This window comes from Phoca vitulina, unplaced genomic scaffold (assembly GCF_004348235.1).
Source record: "Phoca vitulina isolate PV1807 unplaced genomic scaffold, GSC_HSeal_1.0 scaffold95, whole genome shotgun sequence".
NCBI classification, from domain to species: Eukaryota; Metazoa; Chordata; class Mammalia; order Carnivora; family Phocidae; genus Phoca; species Phoca vitulina.
In genome coordinates this window covers 832,952-858,414 of record NW_022589798.1, presented here as the reverse complement: position 1 = coordinate 858,414, position 25,463 = coordinate 832,952, and the positions used below count along the sequence as shown (strand labels likewise).

Below are 25,463 nucleotides of genomic sequence, written 5' to 3'. Positions count from 1 at the left end.
CCAGGAGGTCGTATTTATTTTGTGGCACCTGGCTGTGTGCCTTTTCTATTTGGTTCCATTTTAACCCCCGAGGGGCCCAGGGTACCCCTCCCCCGGATTCAGGCGTTTGGTGGAAGATTGATAGGGGAGCAGAAATCTTATGGAACCTCAAGGGATAACAAACTGATATCTGAGTTTAGGTGGACACAGGAAAATATGCCCTGCGTTGGACTGCGCTTGTTTTAGTTCCTTTTTAGGGACACGGGGCGTAAACGCATTGTGATCCATGCCAACATCTACATGCAAAGGCAACGTGGGGTTATTACAAAGAGGAATGAAATGCCACCTGCCTCCTCAAAATAATTTAGGTTAAAAGACTTTATTAACCATAAAAAGGGACAGTACGCTATTCTTAGTGAAGACTTCACAATTAATGGGGAAGAAAGAGATACACGCAATGATCTAGACCACCTGGTAGAATGAAATCTACTACAAAGAGGCTCCAACTATTCACTGTGGGAAGAGAGAGGAAAGAGGACTGAATTCTGCCCACGGGCAACAGGGACAATTTCACGGAGGCTGAGGCACTGGAGTTGGGCCTTGAAGGGCGAGAAGGGCTGGGCGAGCTAGGGCTTCGGAAGAAGGGCACTCCAGGCCGAGGGCACGGCACAGGCCAAGGCCTCGAGATGGCGCACAGCAAAGGGTCCAGGAAGAGGAGCATAGTCCCGGGGTGCGTGGAGCCTAGTTTCCTGGAGGGGTGTAGTAGGAGATGAGGCTGGAAAGGCAGGGTGAGCCATTTATTATCTTTTTAAAAACTGTAACGTAAAACCATTACAATATCTTAAGATAATATTAAAAAAATACAACGTCAACTTTCAAGCATATGTGAAAACGCACAGACACAAAAGATGATGCCCAAAGACAGCTCCTTCAGGACCAACGCGTACTTGCCTTTAGAGGACACTGTCCTATCGACGCTCGATGGTGAGTATTTACATGTCAAATAGCCCCAGCAGCCATGCTGACAACCTCTCCACCCCTGGTCTTCCTGGGTCCTCACCTTCTCAAACCTACCACGTCCCTCCTCCCTCCCATCTCGGCTGCACACCTCCTTCAAGTCTCACAGATTCTCTGCCTCCCATTTTCTTCCCTCGGCTTGCGGGAGCCCCCCGTCCCCACAGTCCTCTGGCTTGTGGCTCTTTTGTGCTGTCCAATCCTCCCAGTTGCTTCCATTCATTCCTCTGCCAAGCCTGGGCCCCCAAGTCAGCCATTTCGACTGCGTGGGCCCTCCCTGGCGTCTCATAAGCTCTTCCCCCGAGACGCCCTCCCTGTGCCTGCCTTGTCAACCCTTCCCCGCGGAGACAAGCGAATAACCCAGCCTGGGACCGGACACAGCCTGGACTCGGGGTTGGAACCCTATCTGTGTCACTTAGTAATTTCGTGACTCTGGACAACCGCTTCATCTCCCTAGGCCTCAGTTTCCACCTTATAAAACAGAAACACTTCCTCTAAAAGGTTAAGGAAGTTTAATGAATCTATCCCTAGTATTGCTGTGGTAGTAACAATTACCGTAGTAGCAGCTTCTCTTTCTACTGCTATTTCTAGTCCAGACTAGACCGCAGTATGGCTGCAGGGAGCCGAGATAAAGTGCAGGGACGACCAGTTAGAGATTCAGGTTAAATCCCGCCCAGAAATCCTTCACTCTTCTTGGCTGATTTTGTGCACTCCGCAGCCCTCAGAATCCCCTCCCGAGAAGGTGGCCACACTGTGCCACCTGAATTCCTTTTTCTCCTTTACCTTTCTCCAGTCTCTCTTCACCCTCCCTCTCCCAGAAGAAGAATCCTGTCTTCTGCACCCTGCATGTGCTTCCCACCCCCCACCATGGCGTTCTTGGGGCCTGACTTGCGGTCCCTTTCTCTCCGGTGCCCTCCCTGCGCTCTGCTCCCGTGATTCCGGGGTCACAAACCTCTTCACTCGCTCACCCTCTCTGCCTCCCCCACTCTTCGCCATCGGTTTATCCTACTCCGTCCCAGGTCCCAGGTCACTCTTCTAGCCACACTGACTGCTCTCTTGGCCTGGTCACCACCCCCCTTTCTGCAAACAGTCAAGCCGGGACAGAAGCAAAGGGAAGGAACCCCTCCGGGCAGGAGCTCCTCCTCCTCTCCTGGGTTGCAGAACACACACACTCTGCCTATTTTCCACTTTCTCGCTCTGTTCTTTTTTGAAGAGCTCATACGTGGCCTCAGAGCAGATCTACGTTCCCATTGCCCGCTGGACGGGCCCACCTGGTGCCCCACGTTCACCTTAAACTAAACACATCTACAACCCGGCTCCTCCAACTAAAAATCACTTTCTCTTTGTGCCCCCGTTTCTCTCTGAGGTCAAATCCTTCCCTCAATCCCCCACTGCTCTCCTTTCCTTTGGCTCCAATAGGAGTGTGACTTGGTCCTGCTTAGCGGTCGCTCCTGCCCAATGTCCTCTGCTTGTACCTCCCCACGAACCTGCTCCAGGTCAGAAGCTGTTCCCCCACCCCCAAATGCCTGCCCAATGGGCACTTGCTCTGTTTGATCATTTATAGACATTCCTTTATCTTTACTGTTTTAAGTCAATGACTGCTTTATTGTATGGAGTAGTAATATTCAGAATTAACTACTTTATCCTGTTCACCTGTAATCAGCCAATCTTTTCCGATATATACTCACTGGTCTCCCCAAATCGACTGGCCCAAGCTTTTCCCCAAACACTCTGATCTCCTACCTTAAAGCCTCTCCTCACAGTATTTGCTGGCTGTGAGGCCAGCCCACTCCACTTGCGAATAAAATCTACCCACGGCAAGATGCTGTTCAAATGCCCCTTCTTCAGGGAAGCTTTTCTGGTCAACCTGTGCAGGAGATTACCCTCCTCCGAACTCTCCAGGCTCCTGAACGCTATTGGGAAAATGTGACCTGAATCCACACGGCCACCTGACCCAGATACATACAAATAACACTGTCCAGAAGCACTTGCCAAACGTGCTGGTACTGGGTACAGCGGGCCGGGTCTTCACACTCCCCCTAACTGCCTTTACCTGGCCTAAGACAGGAGACGGAGAAGAGCCAGTGGTTGTAGCTGGAGTAAATGCTGATCTCTGCCTTAGCTGGCCGGCGCTGGGGACAGTGAGCGAGGGCTGGGCAGCCCACGCGTCCCAGTTGTCTGTCTCCGGCTTCTCACTTGTGCTGGTGGGCCACCTAGAAGGAAACATACGCCACCATGAGAAGTGAGTCCTTCCTATGCACCAGCTTTCACCCACAGCACACGGAGACTTATGGGGCTTTATTTTTTTTTTTTTAAGATTTTATTTATTTATTTGACAGAGACACACACAGCGAGAGAGGGAACACAAGCAGGGGGAGTGGGAGAGGGAGAAGCAGGCTTCCTGCCGAGCAGGGAGCCCGATGTGGGGCTCGATCCCAGGACCCTGGGATCATGACCCGAGCCGAAGGCAGACGCTTAACGACTGAGCCACCCAGGCACCCCTTATGGGACTTCCTAAAGTTCAAAAACAAGACGGGGAGGAAAGAGCTTCAGACGTGGTTAAGTCCGAGCTTCAGACGTGGTTAAGTCCGAGCTTCACACCCTAGCGACGAACCTCAGGCACATGACAGTAGTCTCTCTGAATCTTCATTTCCTCATTGATAAAATGGCAACAATATTCTGCCACTTTGTCATTTGTAAAAACAACAGCGAGGCCAGCAAGAAGGAAGCTAGGCGGCACCTATGAAAACAGGCCGGCTTCGCAGCTGGCGCTCAACACCGTCTCTCTGTCCCATCGGTGCCACAGCGAGCACCAGGCCACGTGCCCAGCCACCGGGGTAACGACAGGTGGTACCCTTACAGCAACCAGTCATGCTGGAGCTCAGGGACGGTTTTAATTTTGTGATCTTTATAATGTTAAATAACTACATCGGTGCGATCGCAAACCCAAATGTAATTTACTTTTTTACGTCTTTATGAGACATAAACACATTTGAAAAGCAAAATAATTCCTTTGAGGGGCGCCTGGGTGGCTCAGTCGGTGAAGCGTCCGACTCTTGATTTCGGCTCAGGTCATGGTCTCACAGCCGTGGATTCGAGCCCCACGCTGGGCTCTGCGCTGGGCATGGAGCCTACTTAAGATTCTCTCCCTCTTTCTCTGCCCCTCCCTGTCTCTCTCTCTCTCTTAAAAAAAAAAAAATTCTTAGACTGTACATCCTGATTCTGGGTTTGGAAAATAAGACGCCCATAATTATAGCAGCAGAACTGCACACCACACGTGTATTGCAGAAGAGTCACAATGACTGAATCCACAGCAAAACAAAATCCCAGAAAACACGGTATTTGTCTTTTATGTTAGCCTAAGCTTTAGTTTAAAAAAAGTCAGAACTTTTCAATCAAGATCAAGACAGAATGGGAGAGTTTCAACTTGGAATCATGCTAATGGAAGGCTACTTTTTAGCAGAGGCTAGATAGGGAGGACCTTTTGTAGCAACTGCAACCTTTTACATGAAAATAGGAGTATGAAAAACTTGTTATTCCTTCCATCCTTCCCTCCACTTCCTCTGCCCTTGGTTACCACGTTCTTTTCTCCCCTCTATTTGAGCCATCTGATCTTTCTCCAGCACTACGTCTCGATTCCTGGCCTTCCATCTGTTTCTTTTGAAAGATGATCAGACTTGAAAAAAGAAAAATTAAGGTATTTCTTACTCAAATCACTCCTACTTGACTGCCTGTCTAAAATATTTTTATGGGGCACCTGGGTGGCTCAGTCGGTTTAGCGTCTGCCTTCAGCTCAGGTCATGATCCCAGGATCCTGGGATCAAGCCCTGCGTCAGGCTCCCTGCCGCTCTGCCTACTTGTGCTATCTCTCTGTTAAATAAACAAATAAAATCTTAAAAAAAATACTTTTCGACAACTGCACACATAGATCACGGTCCTCTAACCGAAAGTGTGGACAGCGGTTACCTCCATCATTTCAAATCTCTGCTTACACACAGTTTTTAATGCCATTTCCTGCTGACCAAGGGCGCCGCCCCAACATATGTGTACCAGACCGATGACAGAGGACAGAGGAAAGCTTTAAAGGAAACAGCTTTCTAGCTTGTTCAAAACCATGTGACTGAATTCAATTTCTGTTTCTGACCAGCAAGAAAGGGCTGGTTACATGCCGGAAATGACTCTCTGTGCTGACTGACCTGGGTGTGAGATCATTAGGAAACGGCATTTCTCCATTTCTTCCACAAGAAGGAGAGACACAGACCAATCCCGAGCGCAGTAAGAGGACAGGCTTTGTTTGGCGGGTGCCAGGACAAACCACTGCGGAGCGATGAGATCGCCAGAGCCAGGTCAGAGACCGTCCTCCGCAGTTTGCTAGCACAGTGGTCAGAGAAACGGGTAATGGAAATAAGCCCGCTCCTTTCCGCAGATGTACGGCCCAAAACCATAGCAATACTTTAGAAAGATTACTGAGCGAGGAGACGAGAAGTCCTCAGAAAGAGCGTGGCTACACGTACGTGGAGCTGAAGTCAGCCCAGTTGTTGGGGGTCGTGGAGGGCTCTGGAGCGGTCACCGCCACAGGAGTGGGGGGCTCGCGCACGGCCAGTTTGGGTGCAGGTGCAGAGGCTGGGTCAGGCCCGGGTTTGACTGGAGTGGGAGCCTCGTTTTCTGGGATTTTCTCGGCATAGTTTGCAGGGAACCAGCCCGTCTTTCCTTTTAATTCTCCTCCAAGCCAGCCTGGTTCTCCAGTTTGGCTTTCGTCCACCTGCAGGAAAAGTCACAGACTTTAAATCAACCTGTAAAGACACCAAGTGCTCTCCCAGGACCAAGCCCCAAGCCTCCGACCCTGTCGGATGGACACACCACACGGACGCCTCTTCTCCCTGTTCTCATCTGCATGTCTGGGAAAACCGTCTCTAAACATTAACTCTGAACAAACAGTATGTGTTGTAATGCAAGGTCTCGTTCTTTCTGCTTTTTTTTTTAGCTTCTCCCCCCCTTTTCTAGCAATGGCAGTTAAGATAAAGTGCCTAAAGTCCTCAGGTCCATACTTGAAATTTTTAGAGTTACCTTGAATTGGAAAGTGATGTGACAGACTTCATCACTTGGGAGGTCATGGAATTATTAAAAAATAATTTGACTTGGGTTTATGATTTAAAGCTGAAAGCAAAGGGTGCAATCAACATTAATCAGTACTCAAAATCTCTAATAACTAAGCGGTATTTGTTCAGCACAGGGATAGGAAAGATAAAAACACGGTGTTAGATGGTTTCCACGGGAAGCAAAGCTGATGTTAAGCCATTTAAAAGCTCTTCTTTAATTTTCTCATCATATATCTAATTTAAATTAAATTAAAGAAGAGATTATTCATGGCAACGGTCAATTTTATTAAGGTCCTATGTTTTTCTTTTATATAGATTTAACTTTAATATTATAAAAGTACACATGAGAATACAGATTTCTGCTGTTTAAAACTCTCACAGAGGCTATTATATCAAGTGCTTTTATGTTTGCATTTTAATTCTAATTTAAAAGCATCATTCAAAATCACCAGGATGGTTCTACCTATCTTTATGAGTTACCCCCCCTATTTTATGGGCAACAGGAGAACGACTTTGGAGGAAAATTATTTCACTATTATTGGAGGAAAATTATTTCACTATTAGAAAACTATTTTCATTACTAAATCAAATCAGAGACCTTATCTTATTTTTATCCCTTAACATATACTGCCTAAGGAGGTAAAACATTGGACACTTCATCAGATGTTAATGTTGCTTTTTAGAAATCACAGAAATGAGTAGGGAGGACCTTAACAATGATTTTGGAAAAACAGAAAAAATACCAGTTTTCTAACTCATTCAAACATACAGTAAAAAATAATAATAATAAAAATAAAAAAATAAAGCTCCAGACTATGGAACCGAACATCTACTACCTGTATTCAGTCCAGAGTAAGTGTAAATGTTTATTAGCATACTTGAATTTTCAACATGCTTGGGACGGGGTGGAAAAAGTAGAATTACACGGCTTACGACTTAACTCGAGATCTTATTTACAAAACTTTCAGTGAGTAGAAGATACTGGCACTCTGCTCCACCTTAGGGCACCCTTACTGTCAGGGGTAAAAGCAATTTTTAAAAACTGAGAATGCTCCAAAAAGGAGTTCCCCAAGATAAAGAGCAATATTGCTTCGGAGATTCTATTTTTTGCTTTACAGTTCTGATACTCCTGCTAACGCTTACATCAGATGTGAACACATTAGCCACTTTTCATTCAACTCCCCCACACTGTTTTGTGCTTACATTCCTTTTTCTGGGCAGCCCCAACTGTTTCTCTAGATGAGGATTTAAGAGGACATTTTTTCCCACTTGGATTTTATGCAAAATGCAAATGGCTAAATGATTTTCCTTCTTCATTTATATTTACTGGTGATACTGTGACACATTTAAACATCGGCACAGCTTTGCAATGGAAACAGCTGTTTTTAGGCCAGATTGTGCTGGGGGCTCCCCAACTCCTGGGCAGGTTCAACGACAGTCAAGTTCCTACCCCCCTCCACCTCTCTAGGACCGAGGTGATGTCAGGCAGGAGTGAGTAAGGAAGGAACTGGAGCCTGACACAGTGACCTGGCCTCCAGAAGGTGAAGGGTAATGATCAAGAGTAGAGCTCAGGAGACTGCCCCAATTTAAATACCAGTTCTACCATTTATTAACTGGGTGACTTTGGGCAACTTTCATCGCTCGGTGCCTCAAGTTCTTCATCTGTCACATGGTGATGATAGTACCTGTCTCATTATTGGTGGCTATGAGAATTGTGAAATATTTAAAACACTGCCTGGCACCTGAGAAGTGTTTAATGATAGAGTTTTAAAAGCCACCTCTCCTGCTGTCCCGCTCTAAATCTGTACTGAAGCTCTCTCATGTGGGCTTTTGTCCCGTTCTAAGAGCCTGGTCTTTACCGCCACTTTACGGAACCATCCCTCGTTTTCTGTATGGGGCGCTCTCTGTCTAGGAACCTGCCTGGGACCCCGGGCCCTCTGCATTTGCCTTCCGCCAGCAGCAATGCTTTAAGGGGCTGGAGTTCAATCATGCATCATGGCCTTTCTGGAACTGCTACTCGTCTGTCCAAGTAGGACCTCCTCAAATGTCCTCTGCTTGACTCAATTATGTCCTGGGTTTTACTGTCATTCCCTTGACACAAAGGGTCTTCTCTGGTTAACAGGACTTTTGGGACTGACATCTGGAATTGGATCTGAAGCCCTTTGGGCAGGTCTAGCTTGTATCCCAGGTAGCTGATCACACCCAGCCCTGTTCCCCTCATAAGACAGAAAGCGTGCTTCACCGCTGAAAGGCGTTTTGTATACTTAGGAAGCAGAGAAGGTATCATATAAGCCTCTTATCTGTGCCAACAAGAGTTTCCCCATCCTTCAGGGTAATAGATCAGTTTTTCCCTTTTAACCAAGGAAATTCACTGGTCAACTGTGACCAACCAATAGTCTCAATAAGCCTGATTTGTTCTTACAGGAATCCCTTAATTTTAACGAATAACTTCATTTTAAGATTCAGAGGATGTAAGAAAAATTCACTCTCAACATTAAATTAACCACTTAGAAAAAGCACAAAGGTTCTCATATGAAAAGGAGAAATATTTCTTCCTGGATTTGGGAAACTTGACCCAAAATGCCAATCCAAAGGTGGAAAAATAGTACATAAGGTTAGAACAGAAAAAGAGTTAGGCATTAGGCATACAGGGCTGGCTACAATGTGGAGCTTAACGTACATAAAGTAGATTCATCTCCTGGTGGCTCTAAGTCAGGGGGACCTGAGTCTTACTACACTTTCATTTAACTAGCCCCACTGCAACACCTCAAAGCATTTGGGGATCATTCTAGTGGAACATCAACAAAAAGGGAAACACAAACCCCAGACGCTGTGCACGTGTCTCGAACGTCACTGATCTATTCTACCGAATGTTAATATACACTGTGGGCTGCAGGGCTTGGATTCCACAGTCGAATGCACACAGCAGCTATGAGGTTCAAGTACATATGGCTGAAGCCCGATAATACGGTCTCCTTTCTCACTGTTTATATGCTTCATGGCTGCCAAATTCCTCCGGTAGCATGAATATTTCTGAAATCTCTGACCTTGTTGCAAAGAAGGAAAGAGAAAGTCCCTCTCCCCTCGCAAGCATGACACAGAACAAGGACAGCAAAGAGATTTAAACTGTGTACCAACTCAGAGCAGCTGGGGGGGCTGCCTGGGATGTGCTGAGTACGGGGGGCGCAGCACATGGTTTCTGCATCTGCCAGCTTGGGAATACAATGTTTTCCCAAAAACTTTTGGGTTGGAATATGAAAATTGTTTTCTAAAGCTCTAATTTAGAGGTCATCAAATTTCTCCTCCGTTGTAACTACTCAACTCTACCCTTGCAGTGCAAAAGCAGCTGAAAGCAGTATGCAAATGATGGGTCCAGCTGCGTTCCAATAAAACTTTATTATAATAAACAGGCTGGGGGCTGCGTATGGCCCACTCCTGGAATCGGATGTGTACCTGTCCCTCCAAACAGTGATGATACTATGGCCACTTGTTACTAAACAAGCCAACCTCAGATGTTAAGGCTATGGAAATCGAAGGAAGGCAGGAAAGAAAAGATACTAACTATACTAAAAAAATCTCCATCCAGAGAAAACAAGGAAAAACAATGAGTTTAATGTTACATGAATAACACCAAATTAGAAGATAAACAATTTTCAGAATGAATGGAACTGGTAGATTGGCTGATAACCGATAAAGAAGTGTCCTTTTTTGGGAAATTTCTAAGAGGATATGTTTCAGAAATGATTTAGAATTAGTCTTGACAGGAAAAAGGCATTAGGTTAGATAGGTGATTCCCAAAAGTGACTGCCTAAGAGGTCTACCTGGAGAAGATTCTGAATCCTGTATATGGAGTAAAGTGCCCAGAGTCTCTGGGGGTGAGCCCTAGAACGCTTATTTCTTCTAAGCTCCATGAACAGTTCTAATGTCCTCAGTCCTGCACCACCCAGACCTGCTGAGTTAGATGATGAGCCTGTGCTCTTAAGACAAACTTCAACAAAATGGCAGTGAGCAAAGGTCTTCTAAAAAAAAATTTTTTTTTTTTTTAAGTAGGCTCTACACCCAACATGGGGCTTGAACTCATGATCCCGAGATCAAGAGTCGCATGCTCTTCCGACTGAGCTAGCCAGGCACCCCTCTTCTGATTTCTTATGCTATTCCAATACATCATGGATGTCAAATTTGATCTATTCACTCTCCAAATTTTGGGACCTCTGGATCAGAAGATAGGCCATCAATGTTCACAGTATTTAAGTACTAGCTGTCAAACTCAAGGTCAAACTCAATTAAGAAGTTTCCATTAAGAAGTTCTTCCCTGGGGCGCCTGGGTGGCTCAGTCGGTTAAGCAGCTGCCTTCGGCTCAGGTCACGATCCCAGAGTCCTGGGATCAAGCCCCGCATCAGGCTCCCTGCTGAGCCGGGAGCCTGCTTCTCCCTCTGCCTCTGCCTGCTGCTCTGCCTACTTGTGCTTTCTCTCTCTGTCAAATAAATAAATAAAATTTAAAAAAAAAAAAAAAACAAGTTCCTCCCTGAGCATATCAGTCCATTCTGATTCCTTTCCTCTTAAATTCCTAGGAGAGTTAGTAAGCATTCATTGAGAACTTCATCAGACATTGGCTTTTTCATGCGTTTCTCCCTACTTTTCTAAAAAGACTTTAAATATATGAATGGCAGACATCATCTTATATTTCTTTATATTATAAGCAATATTTAAAACAGGACTATATACAAGATACCACTTTTATTTTTGTCAACCGTGGAAAAAAATATTTTTTGGAGAAAACTGGACTGATAGTTTTTTTCAGAAACAAAAGACTTTTTAAAGCTCCCTCCAAGGCTGCCAATGTTAAAAAAGGAAATATTAGACTTCTGAAATCTAACCAGGAATAGTCCACTAATTTACAAAGAAGTTTGAGAAATCAGAATCTGATGGTTATTGTGCCCACAAAAATAAGTGAAATCCTGATGATTCAACCAAGAGATCGACAGTAATGTTCTACTACATATTTTCATGATCATGTAAAATGATCACCTCAAACTCCAGGGAATAAAAAATGTTACTATCACATGTCAATTTTGGTGGGGTTGTGTGTGTGTGTGTGTGTGCGCCGACTGTTACCTCATGAAGATAATACAGCTGAATGCCATTTGGGGTGTAATGCTGTACTGTGTAGTAGAAGAAGACACTGCTCTGTCCCCTCAGCAAGCCAGTAAATTATGCCTAGCCGTACGTTCCATCCTTCATGACATATTTGGGATGTCTGAGATAAAGCAAACACCATTCCAGAACTGGGTATTCATTCTGTTATACTTAGTCAAAGTTGGATCTATTTTTAGTGTTTCATTAAAAATTACAAATGTTGGTACATTTGTAAATATGAAAATAACATAAAAGTACAAAAAAATTAAACATGAAAGCCCCCTCTTTACTGCCCAGCAGTAACCAATGTTAATGGTTTCATGTCTATATTTCAAGAATTTAACCACACACATAAAAACATTCACATATACACACACATAGATTTTTATTTAACCAAAATGCAATTATGCTGTACCTACTGTTCCTGACTTTTTTTTTTTTTTACTGGCGAGCTTATCTGTATGTGTAGATCTATACAGTTTTTTTTTCACATCTTAAATCTTCCTGCTTAGCTGTATCATAATTTATTTAAACCATTCCCTTACTTATATGGGGCTATTCCTTTTTCGTTTTTACCAACAACGCTGCAGTGAACCTTCATCAACAAATGTATTTGTGCATCTGCCAAAATACAGTCTAGAGGAGGGAAAATAACAGAATTTCTGGGTCAAGGGGAATAAGAATTTTAAATTTGAATAGGTATTGTCAAATTGCTTTTCAAATAACTTAGCCAATTCATATAAGCATGCTGACAGCGTGTATTTGATCTACTTTCCTGCATTCTTGACAGAGCTGGGTATTACCAAACCTTTAAACTTGCTCAGGTGAGAAATGAAAAATGCTATCTGGGGTTTTTTAACTTGCATTTCCTGATCACCAATGAGATAAAGCCTCTTTCTGTATATTTTTAAAATCACATACTTTTCTTCATGTGTGAATATCTCTTCATATCCTTGGACAAGTTTTGTAATTTTTGGGTTTCTTTCATATTAACTTTTAGGAGTCTTTATATAATATGGATGTATTTTGCAATATACAAGTTTTAATTATTTTCTATTGTCAAATCTGTCCATTTTTACCATTTATGGCTTCTGGTTTTAACTCAGGAAGGTATTTCTTTGCCAGGAAATTATTCCCATATTTTCCTTTTTCAAAAAAAAAAATTTCTTTTAAAGAAATTTAACTTTTATGTTTAAACTACTTGGAACTTATTTTTGTCTGTAGCCTGAGATGGAGACTTAACCTTATAATTTGCCAAATACACAGCCTTCCAGTTAGGCCTTAAATGGAATCTGGCAAAGAGAAATCCGGTACACAAACTTTTATACCTCTTTTTTTTTTTTTTTTTAAGCAAAACCTACTACACAAACTCAAAACGTATTTTTACTGCCACGACAACACCCGAAGATATGTGTACTTACACAGAATTAAAGTGATTTAAAAGAAGAAAACATTTAATAAGATGCAGACTTCCTGACAGTTACACAGACTTACCCATTCCCCTTTAACCTCCACCAGGAAAGCAAAGGTTTGAAAGCAAGGCAAAATATGTTTAATGAAATGTTTTATTTTTACAGCACATCTAAACTCTATTCATCTAGTCAAGCTGGTGGTTAGCCAGTTTGAGGAACAATATCATTGTAACAAGACTATGTTTCCAAAATACAGCAATATCTTCTCATTAAAGTACAGATCATCTAGAACACTTCCTTATTGTAACATTTGTAACACTTCCTGATCTCAAGAAGAGAGCGCTACTTTCCTGGACCTTGTGTTGCAACAAAATCCAGTTTCAAAAACTTTTAAGCTCTTTTTTTTGTTTCAGTGTAAAGAAACAACTTTGTAATGAAGCCCTCTCTGATGTCACATTGTACTTTCATAAGTTTTAGAGTCCCAGCATGGTATTTTTATATATTGTAACAATTCACAGGTTTTAAAAGCTGCGATATTTCAAAGATGAGGCAGTATGAGTAAAGCTGCTTCAGGCCATCAGAAAACACAGTGTGGGAAAGAGTTGGTGGTGAAGCAGACGCCTTGCAACACTGTCCCTGTGTACGGAGCGCTGTGCCCGCCCACAGAGAACCCAGCCGTTCTTTCTGTAAAGACTGAGTGAGGCTAGCACGCACGCCTTCCCGCACTGTTTGCCGAACGAAGGCTGGACTCTATTTGGAGAGGGTGTGTTATTGTTACGGAGATTTTGACTTCTAAAGAATCTGATATTTGGCCTTGACTCCCTTATTTCAAGCCCATGATAATTTGAGATAAGACTGTCAGAAATAAAGGGGAGAAAGGCCTGAGATCTCTGAAGACCAAACACATTGTTCTTTCTATATATTTTGGCTCACTAAGGATCACAGCATCTCCACGCAGAGATCTGATGTAAACATGCAAGATGCACGCATGAGCAATAGTGCAATGATCTGTGCATTACCCTTTAACTTCAAAGACACCTACTACCAGAACCACAGGCACGTTTGTCTCACTCAGAGTTCTTTTACAATTTGGAACCATTCCAATATCTTTAAACAAACAAAAAATGCCAACAGTAATGCAAAGTTTGACCACTTGTATGACTCTTAATTCTGAGGTTATTAACTAGATGGAAGAACTACTGTTTTCTTTCAGAAAATAATTTAGGTTAACCACATGGCTTTATCCTTTCTTAAAGTGGTTACTATAGTTTGAGTCTATTTAACTATTAGTATAATTCAAGGAACTACGACAAAGCAAAATTCTGAACTCTTTTATCTGCTCATTTACAGAGTAAGAAGGCAGATTAACTGTATGTAATTCACACAATTCAAAGATCACACAGTTAAAGGGGAAAAAAAGATGCACTGACCCAAAGATACAAAAGTTATCATTGGCAATTGTGAAAGTGATGATAAAGCATTCTGCATTTAAAACTATTTCTTAAAGACTATTCATAGTATTTAAGCAATCTAAACTCTGAAATTACCAGACCTTTACAAAGTTAAAAACACGCCAAGGCTGTGATAAGAACCCATTTTCTTTAACACCTCTATCTTAAAGTGCTGCTAGGATACATTTCTAAATATCATCTTTCATTCTAATAGGAAAGGAAGATTGAGCCCATACTTCAAAAACCCTGGATTTCACACTCGGCGACAATTTCACTCTGTCAAATAAAGTGCAAGAGGAGGACAGATGCTAATCATCGACAGAAAATTACACTTTGACTGGAGTCTTTCTTACCATGACTATGTCTCCGGGCTGGATCGTGATCTCATCGTGACTTCTGGATTCAAAGGGATAGAGCGCTCGGTAATACACCACCTTTACATTCTCCTGTGCAGAAATTGTAAGTGGGCCTTTTTCTATTTACAAAGACAGTGGGAAGAAGGGAACAAAAATAAAGCATTACACGGAACACGTATGCATGACAACAAGCCAAACAAATGACCTCTCCCCTGCTGTTGACCTTAACATCTGAACTCTTCCCATCTATTCAAGGAATTTCTGAAGCACATACTTCGTGCCAAAGGAGAGCCAAACCTGGTGTCAGCAACTCAAATCCATCGGAGTTCACTGGCTGCCACTCCCCCAACAAAGACCATCCCAATGCTGATTGCAGCGAGGCTGTCTTACGTCCTGGCTGAGGCTTCGGTAGCACACATCTGTAAAGCATCAGGACCTCTATCTCCCCTCCCCGCCAGGGTGCCGAGTTCAATGCAGCAGTTAGAATGTGACCCCCGATCTGAATCAGCCAAGAAAACTCCTTTGGCAGGAAGCAAAGAAGCACAACTTTCCACATTTTTGAAAGATTTGGAAATGCTGATATCTTTGGCCGCTAAAGCAATCACATAAAACGTTAAGTGCTGACTTCACCAACAATGATTATTATTGATAATCCCCAGTGAAGTAAGTCTTCCTCCACATCTCCCAGGGGTGGGGGAAATGAGCCTAATGACAGACCTTATATGAAAATAGAGTTTAAGTAAAATTTTTTTTAAGAATGCATGCAAACAGAAGACAGTCTGACTTCTGATTCACTTAATAGTACCTAATCATGGCCCTCTGAACTGTTTTACCCTAGAAATGTAGGTATTTAGCCACACATCTATTTTCTCTGAAAAGCAATGAGGGGAAGGTATTATCTTCATGCAGTCTGGAACTGGATGAGGTGCCACATTTCCCACTGACCACAGGAAGAAGAAATCCTCATTCTATACTAGGAGGAAACATAAGGAATTTAAACTAATGGCCTAAGATTGAGTACTGGTGAAATTATTATTCATATCAAAGGCAGCATTAAAACATAATTTTGCTTGCCAGACTTTCTCCCTGGACTGCAGGCATCTGGAAGTGGGGCCAGCTCTGAACCCCACTCCCATCCCTGCCCACTATAAACAGGAAACAAGTAAACCCTATGGAATAGTGTGCTTCTTTCTTTCCTTTCTGTATACCAATAAAAAGCACACTGATAATCGAACAAATAAAATCGATATAATTTGCCATACAAAGGAAAAGGCAATCCCTTTCTTCAGCTGAGTATTATCTGCAAAGCTGCACAGTACCATAGACCCACACAAGAATCTCAAAAATACATGCTAGGTTGCATCTGATACAAGAGATAACGTTTTCTAGCAATTTCAAAGGCTTTCATTTATCATGATTTAAAGAGTCAACTTACGATCGAAGGGCAAAAAACAGTCAGTTTTCAAAAGGTCAAAAACACGCTTTCATGTAGCATCGGCTGAAGACAGATCAGTGTAGGCAAGGGTGCCCGAAACCGCTCAGTAATTCCCAGAGAAAAGAGCAAACTGGAGAAGCAACAGGTTCTTTCCAAATCTGGAATACAGGTTTCTGGATGGGGCTTGGTAAGGAAACTCATGCCATTTTTGTCTGCAAAGGCCCTGGATGCCAGTGTGAGAGGGACCAAAGGCTGGCTGGGTGGTGGAAGATTAAACTGGCATGTCAGGAGCCTAGAGAATGAACATCTGCACTGTCTGAAAAAAAGGACCCTGGCATTCACACCTAGCTCTATGAAAGGAGCCAAGACAGGGCCTGCCTTAGATATGGGTCTTCCTCAGGACGATTTGGCAGAGAAAACCTATTTGCTAGAATGACTTGTGGCCCCTACTACCTGTGGTGGACCAGGGTGCCTGGACAGCTGGCTTGGCTGGTTCCTGATGCTGATGGAAAAGCCGGCTCATCTTGTCTTGCGGGTCCAGTTTGCTTTTCTCCTCACTGTCCTTCTTCTTGCCACTCTCCTCCCTTCTGAGTTTTTCTTCATCGTGGAGCTTCCTTGGCCGCTGATGCTCATCGTCCTGCTGCGCATGCTCAATCCACTGCTTGTCCCTCTCCTGAGCTCGTCTGTCAACAAAATGCTTGATTACAGCCAGGAAGCAACTCCAGTTTCATAATGCTGTGGGCTCTTTTCACAGAAAAGGCTCCAGCTAGCAAATGGGATGCTCCATGCAGAGAGGATACTGTCCCTCCGACGGAGCTATCGGAGTCAATAAGACAAAGGCTCTCAGGGCTCCAATTCTGAGGGAGATGATGAAAGCACAGGACTCAGAAAAACACAGGAAGAAGGTTCCTGATGTATTTTACCAGGTGTTTAGAAGACTAACAAAGAGACTTCTCGATGATAAAACTGGTATTTCACTGCAAAAAGCCGTAACACACACAGGCACGAACGAGACGAGAGCGCGTACCCCGACGAACACACATGTAGCTCCCCAAAACTGAAGGCGGAAGCAACAGATTCGTTTCAACCCTTTAGGTGGTGGCCATCCTGTTACTAAACTAAACTAAAATGCTCTGGGCATTTTCCTGAACCCGAAAACTTTGTGTTTGTCAAAGTAACTGACATGAAGGGACAAGTGCAATGAAATCTAGGCCCTGACATCTAAGACGACCGCAACCTGAAGCCCACAGGACAGGACCGGGGACGATTTTTCTCTCACTGTACGATCGTCTTCAAGATCAGAAAACACTTTAGAGAAACTCACGTGCAAAAGTAAGCGATACGATGATAGTCATAACTAGTCCTCCCCCTACACGAACTCCATTACCCTTCACACCAGGGGAGTAGGTCCTATTAACGTCCCGATTTTTACGCGGGAGAAAAACGAGGCAGAGATATTAAAAGGCTTGTCCAAGGTCACACGGCCAATCCCAGGAGCTCAATCCCAGGCAGCCCGGTTCTAGGCTCCACACCCTGAACATGCTATCCTGTGACATGGCCAACACACAGTCATCTCCTGGAATTAGAAAACTGCCAAAGGAATATAATATAAACAAAGAAAGCTTGTATTCGCCATTTAAAAAATATGATATTTATTTCTACCCTGTATGCATGTGAAAATTTAATGCAGGAAAATTCTTAACTTAAATCTTTAATGTTTTACTTGCTTTTAAAACATCTTTTAAGCACAAAAAAGTTTTTTGGAAGGGGTCCCATACCTATGTTGTCATTTGTAACAACAACAAAAACACACAATAGGATTTGCTTAATATTTGCTACTTATTAATAAAAGTCTTCATGTATAGTGTATAACCATGTAATTTCTGAAGTTAATTTTTGGGTACTACTTATATGAGTAAAGCAGGAAATTTACCTTTTTTGTATTGTATTTTGTGTTGACTTCTACTCCGTAGAAATGTTAAAGCTCAGTACAGTATGCTGTGAATAATCAAAGCGTTTTATCAACTTTGAAGATAAGGAAAGGATGGAGTTAGGGTTAATCAGCACATCCAAGAAATGAATCCTTGAACCATACCCCAAGAAAACCATAAAACAGTCCTCTAAATTGGTTAGAGACCCTACCCACCTGCCCACTGGTGAACTGTGCAGGTCCACTTAAACGGGGATATTTGACAGTACAGTGCTCTGAATATATTTTCTCTCCCTTATGATTTTAACATTTTCTTTCTCTAGCTCACCTTATCATAAGAACACAGTATATAACACACATAACATACAAAATATGTGTTAATTGACTGTTTACGTTATCTATAGGCTTCTTTCCAGTCGAGAAGAGTAGGCTGTTAGCAGTTAAGTTTTGGGGGAGTCAAAAGCTATACTCAGATTTCCAACTGAGCAGGGGGGTCTGTGCCCCTAACCCCCTTGTTGTTCAAGGGTCAACTGTACTACACATGCCCACAAACTGTGTACCCCTCTGGATAGTTTAACTGAGCTTAGCCCACTAAAGTCAATGATTTGCCTCAAGTTATGTTTCTTCATCTTTTTTTTTTTAATATATTAGGTATTTTTTTTAAGATTTTATTTATTTGTGAGAGAAAGAGAGCATGAGCAGGGGGAGCAGCAGGGCAGAGGGAGAAGCAGGCTCCCCGCTGAGCAGGGAGCCCGATGTGGGGCTCAATCCCAGGACCCTGGGATCATGACCTGAGCTGAAGGCAGACGCTTAACCAACTGAGCCACCCAGGCACCCCTGTATCTTCATCTTTTTATTCTAATTTCAATAACCAATTTTTACAATTTATACTGCATCACTGAAATAGTCATTTTTGTTTCCTGGAGTCAAAAATTAACTGAACTTTAAAAAGCAAATATCCGGTAACAAAATCAGACACACCAAAAGTTAACAAATAAATTTCTACGACTCATGACAGAAAGTTACCAGTAAAAGTAACAAACCACAAACACAAATATTCAAACAAAGACGAACAAAAAAATGTGTCTGGATCCTAAGCAGCAGCAAATTTTCTCCTTTTGTACTCAACTTTAATTTGCAGTTGAAGAAAAGAGGAAAGAAGTCGGAGTGGCACGCTGTCAGTCCTACTGGAGAAAGCCTGTGTGGCGAGCGCTCAGGGGCTTTGATTTCAAACCAGCACTCGGGACAGCCACTGTTATTAAAAGGCTGTGAACTGGAAACGTATTTTGGTCATTGGCATGCAAATGAGCATACCAAGTGTCCTAATTTCCTTGTATAATTCCATTTATCTACATAGTAGTAGCTTGGGAGAGCTCTGGAAACTAACCAAAAACTTCAGGGGGTACTTATATATGCAAAGATTTATATACACACGTATTTGTGCTTGCACACACACACACACACACAAAGACTGAAGGCTCTTTCTGATCAGTAGGTACTTGCAGAAGCCCCACAAAGAATAATAAATACTCAAAGTTCCTTCCAGATGGGTCCACAATCCACAGGAAAAGACTCACCTTTGGGCTTCTTCTTTTTGTTTTTCTAATTCTATGATCTTTCGCTCTTGTTCTTTCTGTTTCAGACGTTCAGCCTCTATGGACTTCTGTTTCTGGAGTTGCTGCTTATTATGTATTTCTCTTAGTTCCTATAAACAATCAGGAAACAGTTCACATAATGACACGAGGTGATAGGCATCAACACTGTTTATGAGCATGCAACATTTTCATAGTGAGGACGTCTAGCCATTTAGGAGACTAACATCTCAGATTTGAAAAACGTTAACTTGGAAAACTGAAAGCACGCTACATTTTGACATGACTATCTCCAAGAGCTGTTCCAGATTATATTTTAGTGAGTCATAAAACATTACACCATTTTCCAGTACATGCTTTAGAAGGAACTTGCTAGTGATGGGTATTAGAGAAGCTACATTGTTCAAGACTCGGCAACAGTAACGGACTTAACCAGTTTTAAGGTATGATGATGATCATCAATAAAACCCTGAGGTACTTCCGATAATGAATCAACACCAGCCTCTACTGGCTTGGAAAATACACACACCTCTTCACACACACACCTCTTCACACACCGCCTCCATTAAAACCTCACGTTCTTATGCTATGTTGCCTTCGAACAAATGGACATCCCTCTATTCCACAACCTTGACTGCCCCCACCAAATCACACCCTTCCAGAGCATCTTCTCTTGCTAAATCCAAGTGTGAAGCTGTCGACTTCCCCAGACTAACCCATCAGTCAGGTTGAAAGTAAATGTGATAATATGACGGTCACCATGTTGGACCCAGCTTCCTCATTTGGTATCAGCCCTCAGGAAAAACAGGGATTTCCTTAGCAAACTACTGGAAAAAAAAAATCGTTTTATGATATTTAAAGTACTCAAGTCAGAAGTTTAAACACCCCAAAGTGTGAAGAATAAAGAAATGCCTGTTGAGGGAGAACCCATATAGGTTCCATAGAGGATCCCAATGGTCACCAATAGATTCAGTCACCGAGACTCCTCTTGCGTGTGTCAACAATAAATCAGGTGAGTCAGTATCCAGTAGAGCCAAGGATGCATTTCATTTTTTTTTCCTTCTGTCTCTAAGGGTGCACTTCCAGTTGACTTCTTCATCTGGGTAACTCGGGCTAGTCCCCCGAGGTAGCAGCCCTGGGGTCTTTTTGGTAAGCTGCAAGAACTAAAGTAAGGTCTGCCCTGTCTTCTTCATCTTGTCCACCGGCTAAGTTCAAATGGGTAGGTTTCCTCCCGCCTTAAACTTCTACCTTTAGATTCATTCAGAGACGGAACAAGGGTAGAGCACTGTCTATAGAACATCAGTGTTAAAATGCACTTATTCCTAGAGAAAAGCCCTAAGGGTTAGACTAACCTTCTTCTGCTGGCTGGACTGCTGTCAGGATAAAGTAAGAACACATGGACGAGTGTTTTATAAACCAGAAGTGACTTTGAGAGATCCTAAAAGGGATCAGTGAGATAGTGTTTGGAGATCAGGAGGTTAGGGGGAGATGGTACTGAGGCAGGTGCTGGGGGAACAGCTGGAGGGAAGTGGGCACGGGGAAGGAAGGAAGGGACTTTGGAGGGGAACCCGCAGACGAGACTGGCAATATCAAGGCAGGATGCGGCAGAGAAAGCAACTCTGTGAGGTACACATTGGTGGACTATGCCCTATGGCAGATGCCCTGGGCATGTGGCTTGGATTTGATATTTTAGAGACAAATGGAAAAAAGGGGCCACTTCCTAGTGTTAGAGTAATCTGTACTCTTGGCTCCAGTTAATCTCTCTATGTGGAAAGGAAAACCAGTGGGGTGATATTAAATCAATCTCTAAAGTCCTAAGAGAGGGACCCAAAAGTTGGGTCCTGCAGAGACAGCGATGGCCCGCTCCATCATTAGCCCAATGGCTGAGACCCTTTAAAAGGAAGGGGGGGAAAGTGACTGAAACACTTAACTTTTTTTCTTATTTTAAAATTTCATCTTCAGTTGCATAAAATTCTTAGGTTCAGAAAGAATAAGTTACGGCAATAGACAATATTCAAAAGTACTGAACCGGGAACAAAGAAACCTGGATTCTGATCTCGGGTCCCGGACATAGGCCAACAGCTGAATCAGAGTGGATGACCCTTGGGTTTTCTTTCAGCTTTAAGATCTGTTAAATTCTTCGACACTGTTGATCACATAAAAAAAATTAGTCCTTGTTTATTTCAGTGTCTCTTATATTTAGGGTTTTATTCTTCTTACAGAAATAAACCAAAAAGGCATAACTAGTAAGCAAAATAACTGAGCTGAAATTAAATACAAAGAAGTAAGAAATGGCAGGGGTAGAGTAACATTTTAGTTTGATGTTTAGGAGCCTGATTATATATTAAAATAGAAAAGCTGTTACTTTACCCAGGAAAAATGTATTTCTAGGCGGAGTGATATTCAAAATATTGAACAACAGGTACCGCACAAGCACCGGCCAATTGGAATGAACACTGCCTGTGATGTACCAAGGCACCTGTGAAAAATGGTTTTCCACTTTACCAAAGAATTACAATGCACATTTCCTTTCTATACGGGGCTCTAGTGATTGAATGTTAACTTACAGATCATTAATTACCAGATACAAAGTCAAGACAGATAGCAGTAAAGCTAGGAATGTTTTAGGTGGCACTATAAAATAAAAAGCAATAGAAAGTGAATATAAAGAATTTACAGAAAGAAAATCATGTTATTAGTAAGATAGTTTTAAAACCAATTTTTAGATTTATCAAATATACAAGAAGGAAGATATTTTGAAATTTTAAAAGCACATTTATTCTTGAGGATAGCCGCATGACAGGCGAGGCTGAACCCATCCTTGAACTGTATAAATAAGCTGCAGCTTCAAGTATCTCCAAGGAACTGGAACTTGCAAGAGTCATAAAATCACAGATGTCACATAAGGTAACAGAAGGCCCCGGCATCTCATGATCTAGATGTGAGGACTGCAAAGTGTTTCTATCGTTTCCTTCATCCAATTCAAATACTGCTGAGCACACCACTCTAAGAAAATTAAGATGCTGCAAATAGGCAGACAATCCAGGTCTTCCTCTCTTTCCTTGGACTTGGGAGCTTAAGGCAAGGCAGAAAATTCATGATTCCGAAGCTTGATAACTTTTTTCTAAAAGTTGAACTTCTAGGAAGGCCATCTACAGAATGAAGGAATATTTCTGAGCATGACAATGGCCTTGTGGGACAGAGTCCCTTCATGTGGGGGACGGAGGGCTTTGTACTGCTCTGTCATTCCCTTTCAGCACTACTGTTTAAGAGGTTCGAGTGCAGTCACAGTTATTTAAAAGTACCCTTTTAATTCCTTCAGGGAAAAATTTCTAAGGTGACAAATAAATCTGGTATAATTAAATTATTTATTTAGGAAATGACAGAACCACTGGGAGAAGTAGCTACAAAAAGCTTCATGACATGAATTTTATCACCTGAGGTCAACCTCATCGAAGTGACCCTGCATGTTCTATTAAGTCTTGTCACAGTTAGTTCTCTATTATAATGAAGATAAAAATAGAACAAATAAGAAATTACTGAGACCCGGGGCGCCTGGGTGGCTTAGTCGTTAAGCGTCTGCCTTCGGCTCGGTTCACGATCCCAGGGTCCTGGGATCGAGCCCCACATCGGGCTCCCTGCTTGGCGGGAAGCCTGCTTCTCCCTCTCCCACTCCCCGTGCTTGTGTTCCCTCTCTCGCTGTATCTCTCTCTGTCGAATAAATAAATAAAATCTTCAATTAAAAAAAATTACTGAGACCCCAAATTCATGATCTCACTCATGGCTCTTACTAAAATTATTTTTTCTATAATCAATAACCCTACTACAGTCACATATTTATTGGCTGGATATTCATCTAGCAATATGGTATTGAGTACACAACCTTGTTGATTTTTCTTCTGTGAGTTCTATTCAAGGGTATGAGATGTTTTACATAGGTATAGTGCATGGTAATTTGATATTATCTCTTAATAGAGTATAATGCCTTTCTTAGTAAAGAAGAAATAATTAAACATGCATTGAAGAAGTTTGAGCTACGTGTTACAAATGCATAAGTAAAACAAAACTATAGAACATGTAGTGTATGTAAATTAAAAGGTAAGATCTTTATCACCAATAATATCTCTAGAATTCTAAGATGTAACAGTTTCTTCGCCAGGGTCTATGAATAAGCTTTGGCTCTGGGAACACTATGAGACAGCATGAAAACTGGACTACACAGGCATTTTTCTTGCAGAGAAGGCTCAGCGCTTTTACTGGATTCTGAAAGGGGTCTCTGATCAAACACAGATTATGAACCACCGTAGGAGGATAACCGGCAAATAAAGATTCTATCATGTATTAGCAAAGATAAATGAAAATAAGCTTGCTTTTAACTTTCTTCCTTCAACTCGGGGGGAAAAAAATCACTTATTTCCCTTAAAGAATTAAGATATTTGTACCATAAAACATCTTTGGACATCCTATGGCGTACAGCCAAAGTATTTCAAAAGCAATATGCTGGACAAATTGAATACTCCAGAAGATTCAACCTTTTTTTTGCCCTGAGAAACATGGCTCACTTTCAAATTTACTAATGACAGTTGTTTTATTGCTTGACTTAAAAACTGTGACTGTTTCTCCTTTATTTGGACTTAGAGACACTCAAAAATAGGTGTATTATGTGAAGCGGTACTACTGGAATACTGAGAAGTATCCAGCAGAACAGTATGTATGTGATTCCTTTTCATAAACATTACTTTATGTACATGCTTGTGAAGAGACAAAAAAATTAACCAGCAATAGGGGTCTGGAAAAGCTAGTAGTTAATGGAAATTTATTGCTAATTTGATCATTTAATTTTTTTGAAGGATTATTCTGCCCCTCGATTTTACCTCAGGCTGTCTCTTGGAAACATGAGACAAAACAAACACATCTACATTACTTGAAATTCATGAACTCAACATTGTAAATCAAAATAAAACTGTTTAGGACACATCTCTCATGTTTATAATAATCTTCAGACTATTAATATGAAATGGACCTAGGAAATTGATCTAGGGGTCAGCATCAAAAATCTCAAGGGTTTTATCTCAACCTAATACCTACAGGAAGTCAAAAGCAGAAGTGTTTTTATATAAATAAATGTCACTTTATTTCTCACCCAGGGATATTATGTAGCACACTACATCAGAATTTTTAAAAAAGCTTTTTGAGTTTTAAAATACCCCAAGTAAGTTGTTGTAAAACAGACTGAAAGCCATTAAAGAAAGCCAATCAACAAACCCAGTGAGGACAGGGAAACTTGTACCTGCCTGAAAAAATCTGAAAAGTAAGTATTTCAAAACACAGAGACTGTACCCAAATCAAAGTAAACTGATAGTCCATTCATCACAAAATTATAAAATGTATTCACTCTTGATGCATGAAAATGGGTGGAATACCAAAAAAAAAAAATATTGGTCAGTTTTTAAATTCTGAGAGGGGTATATTAATGTTTAAAAACATTATTTAAATATTATTCTAAATCTGAAGTCATTATTCAATCAAATAGGAATTCCAGTTCCCCATGGAACAATTGGTAGTCAATCTATCCTAAGTGCTAGAGGAGAACCAGAGAGCAATGTGTGGGGGTGAGTGTGCATTCATGTGTGTGTGTGTGTGTGTGTGTGTGTGTGTGAGAAGGGGTGAGGAGACAGGTGGACAGAAGAGGGGAGAAGAGCTAGAAAATCCTGCCCTCTCTGTAGGAAGAGCTAATTAAGAATCTTCACCCACGTCTCCCAAGAGGCTTTGGTATCTACCCTGCTGTTACAAAGAAGAGAAAATGGACTCCATTTTGTCCTGAAAATCTGAGTTTTCCCAAAATGTCTCAGCTTCATCTTATAAATCAATAACCCATTATTTTAAATACAAGTTTTCTAAAGGATAAAACGGTCAAAGGCTCTGGCTAAACATGAGAATAAAAAAAAGAAAGTGTTTTTTCAGAAGACTGAATTCTGCTTTCTTCCCTTTCCCAAATCACCTTTTGTTAAATTTTTTAAAGACCTCAAAAGAAAAACCCACACTATAAAAAAAGCCTC

General features: G+C 41.9%; 1 protein-coding gene across 3 annotated transcripts in view; it reads right to left on the bottom strand.

Annotated features, from left to right (window-relative positions):
* The window catches only part of ITSN1 (intersectin 1), a 215,823-nt gene that overhangs the window by 65,582 nt on the left and 124,778 nt on the right, over positions 1–25,463 (bottom strand). For 2 of the 3 annotated variants that reach the window (XM_032396958.1, XM_032396960.1), the window contains exons 17-22: positions 19,390–19,517; positions 16,336–16,565; positions 14,445–14,566; positions 12,723–12,737; positions 5,508–5,755; positions 3,047–3,206 (exon numbers count right to left, since the gene is read on the bottom strand). In XM_032396958.1, coding sequence (XP_032252849.1) covers positions 3,047–3,206; positions 5,508–5,755; positions 12,723–12,737; positions 14,445–14,566; positions 16,336–16,565; positions 19,390–19,517 — 903 coding nt within the window. The remainder of the gene's footprint in view (positions 1–3,046; positions 3,207–5,507; positions 5,756–12,722; positions 12,738–14,444; positions 14,567–16,335; positions 16,566–19,389; positions 19,518–25,463) is intronic. The other variant, XM_032396959.1, reaches the window with a different exon arrangement.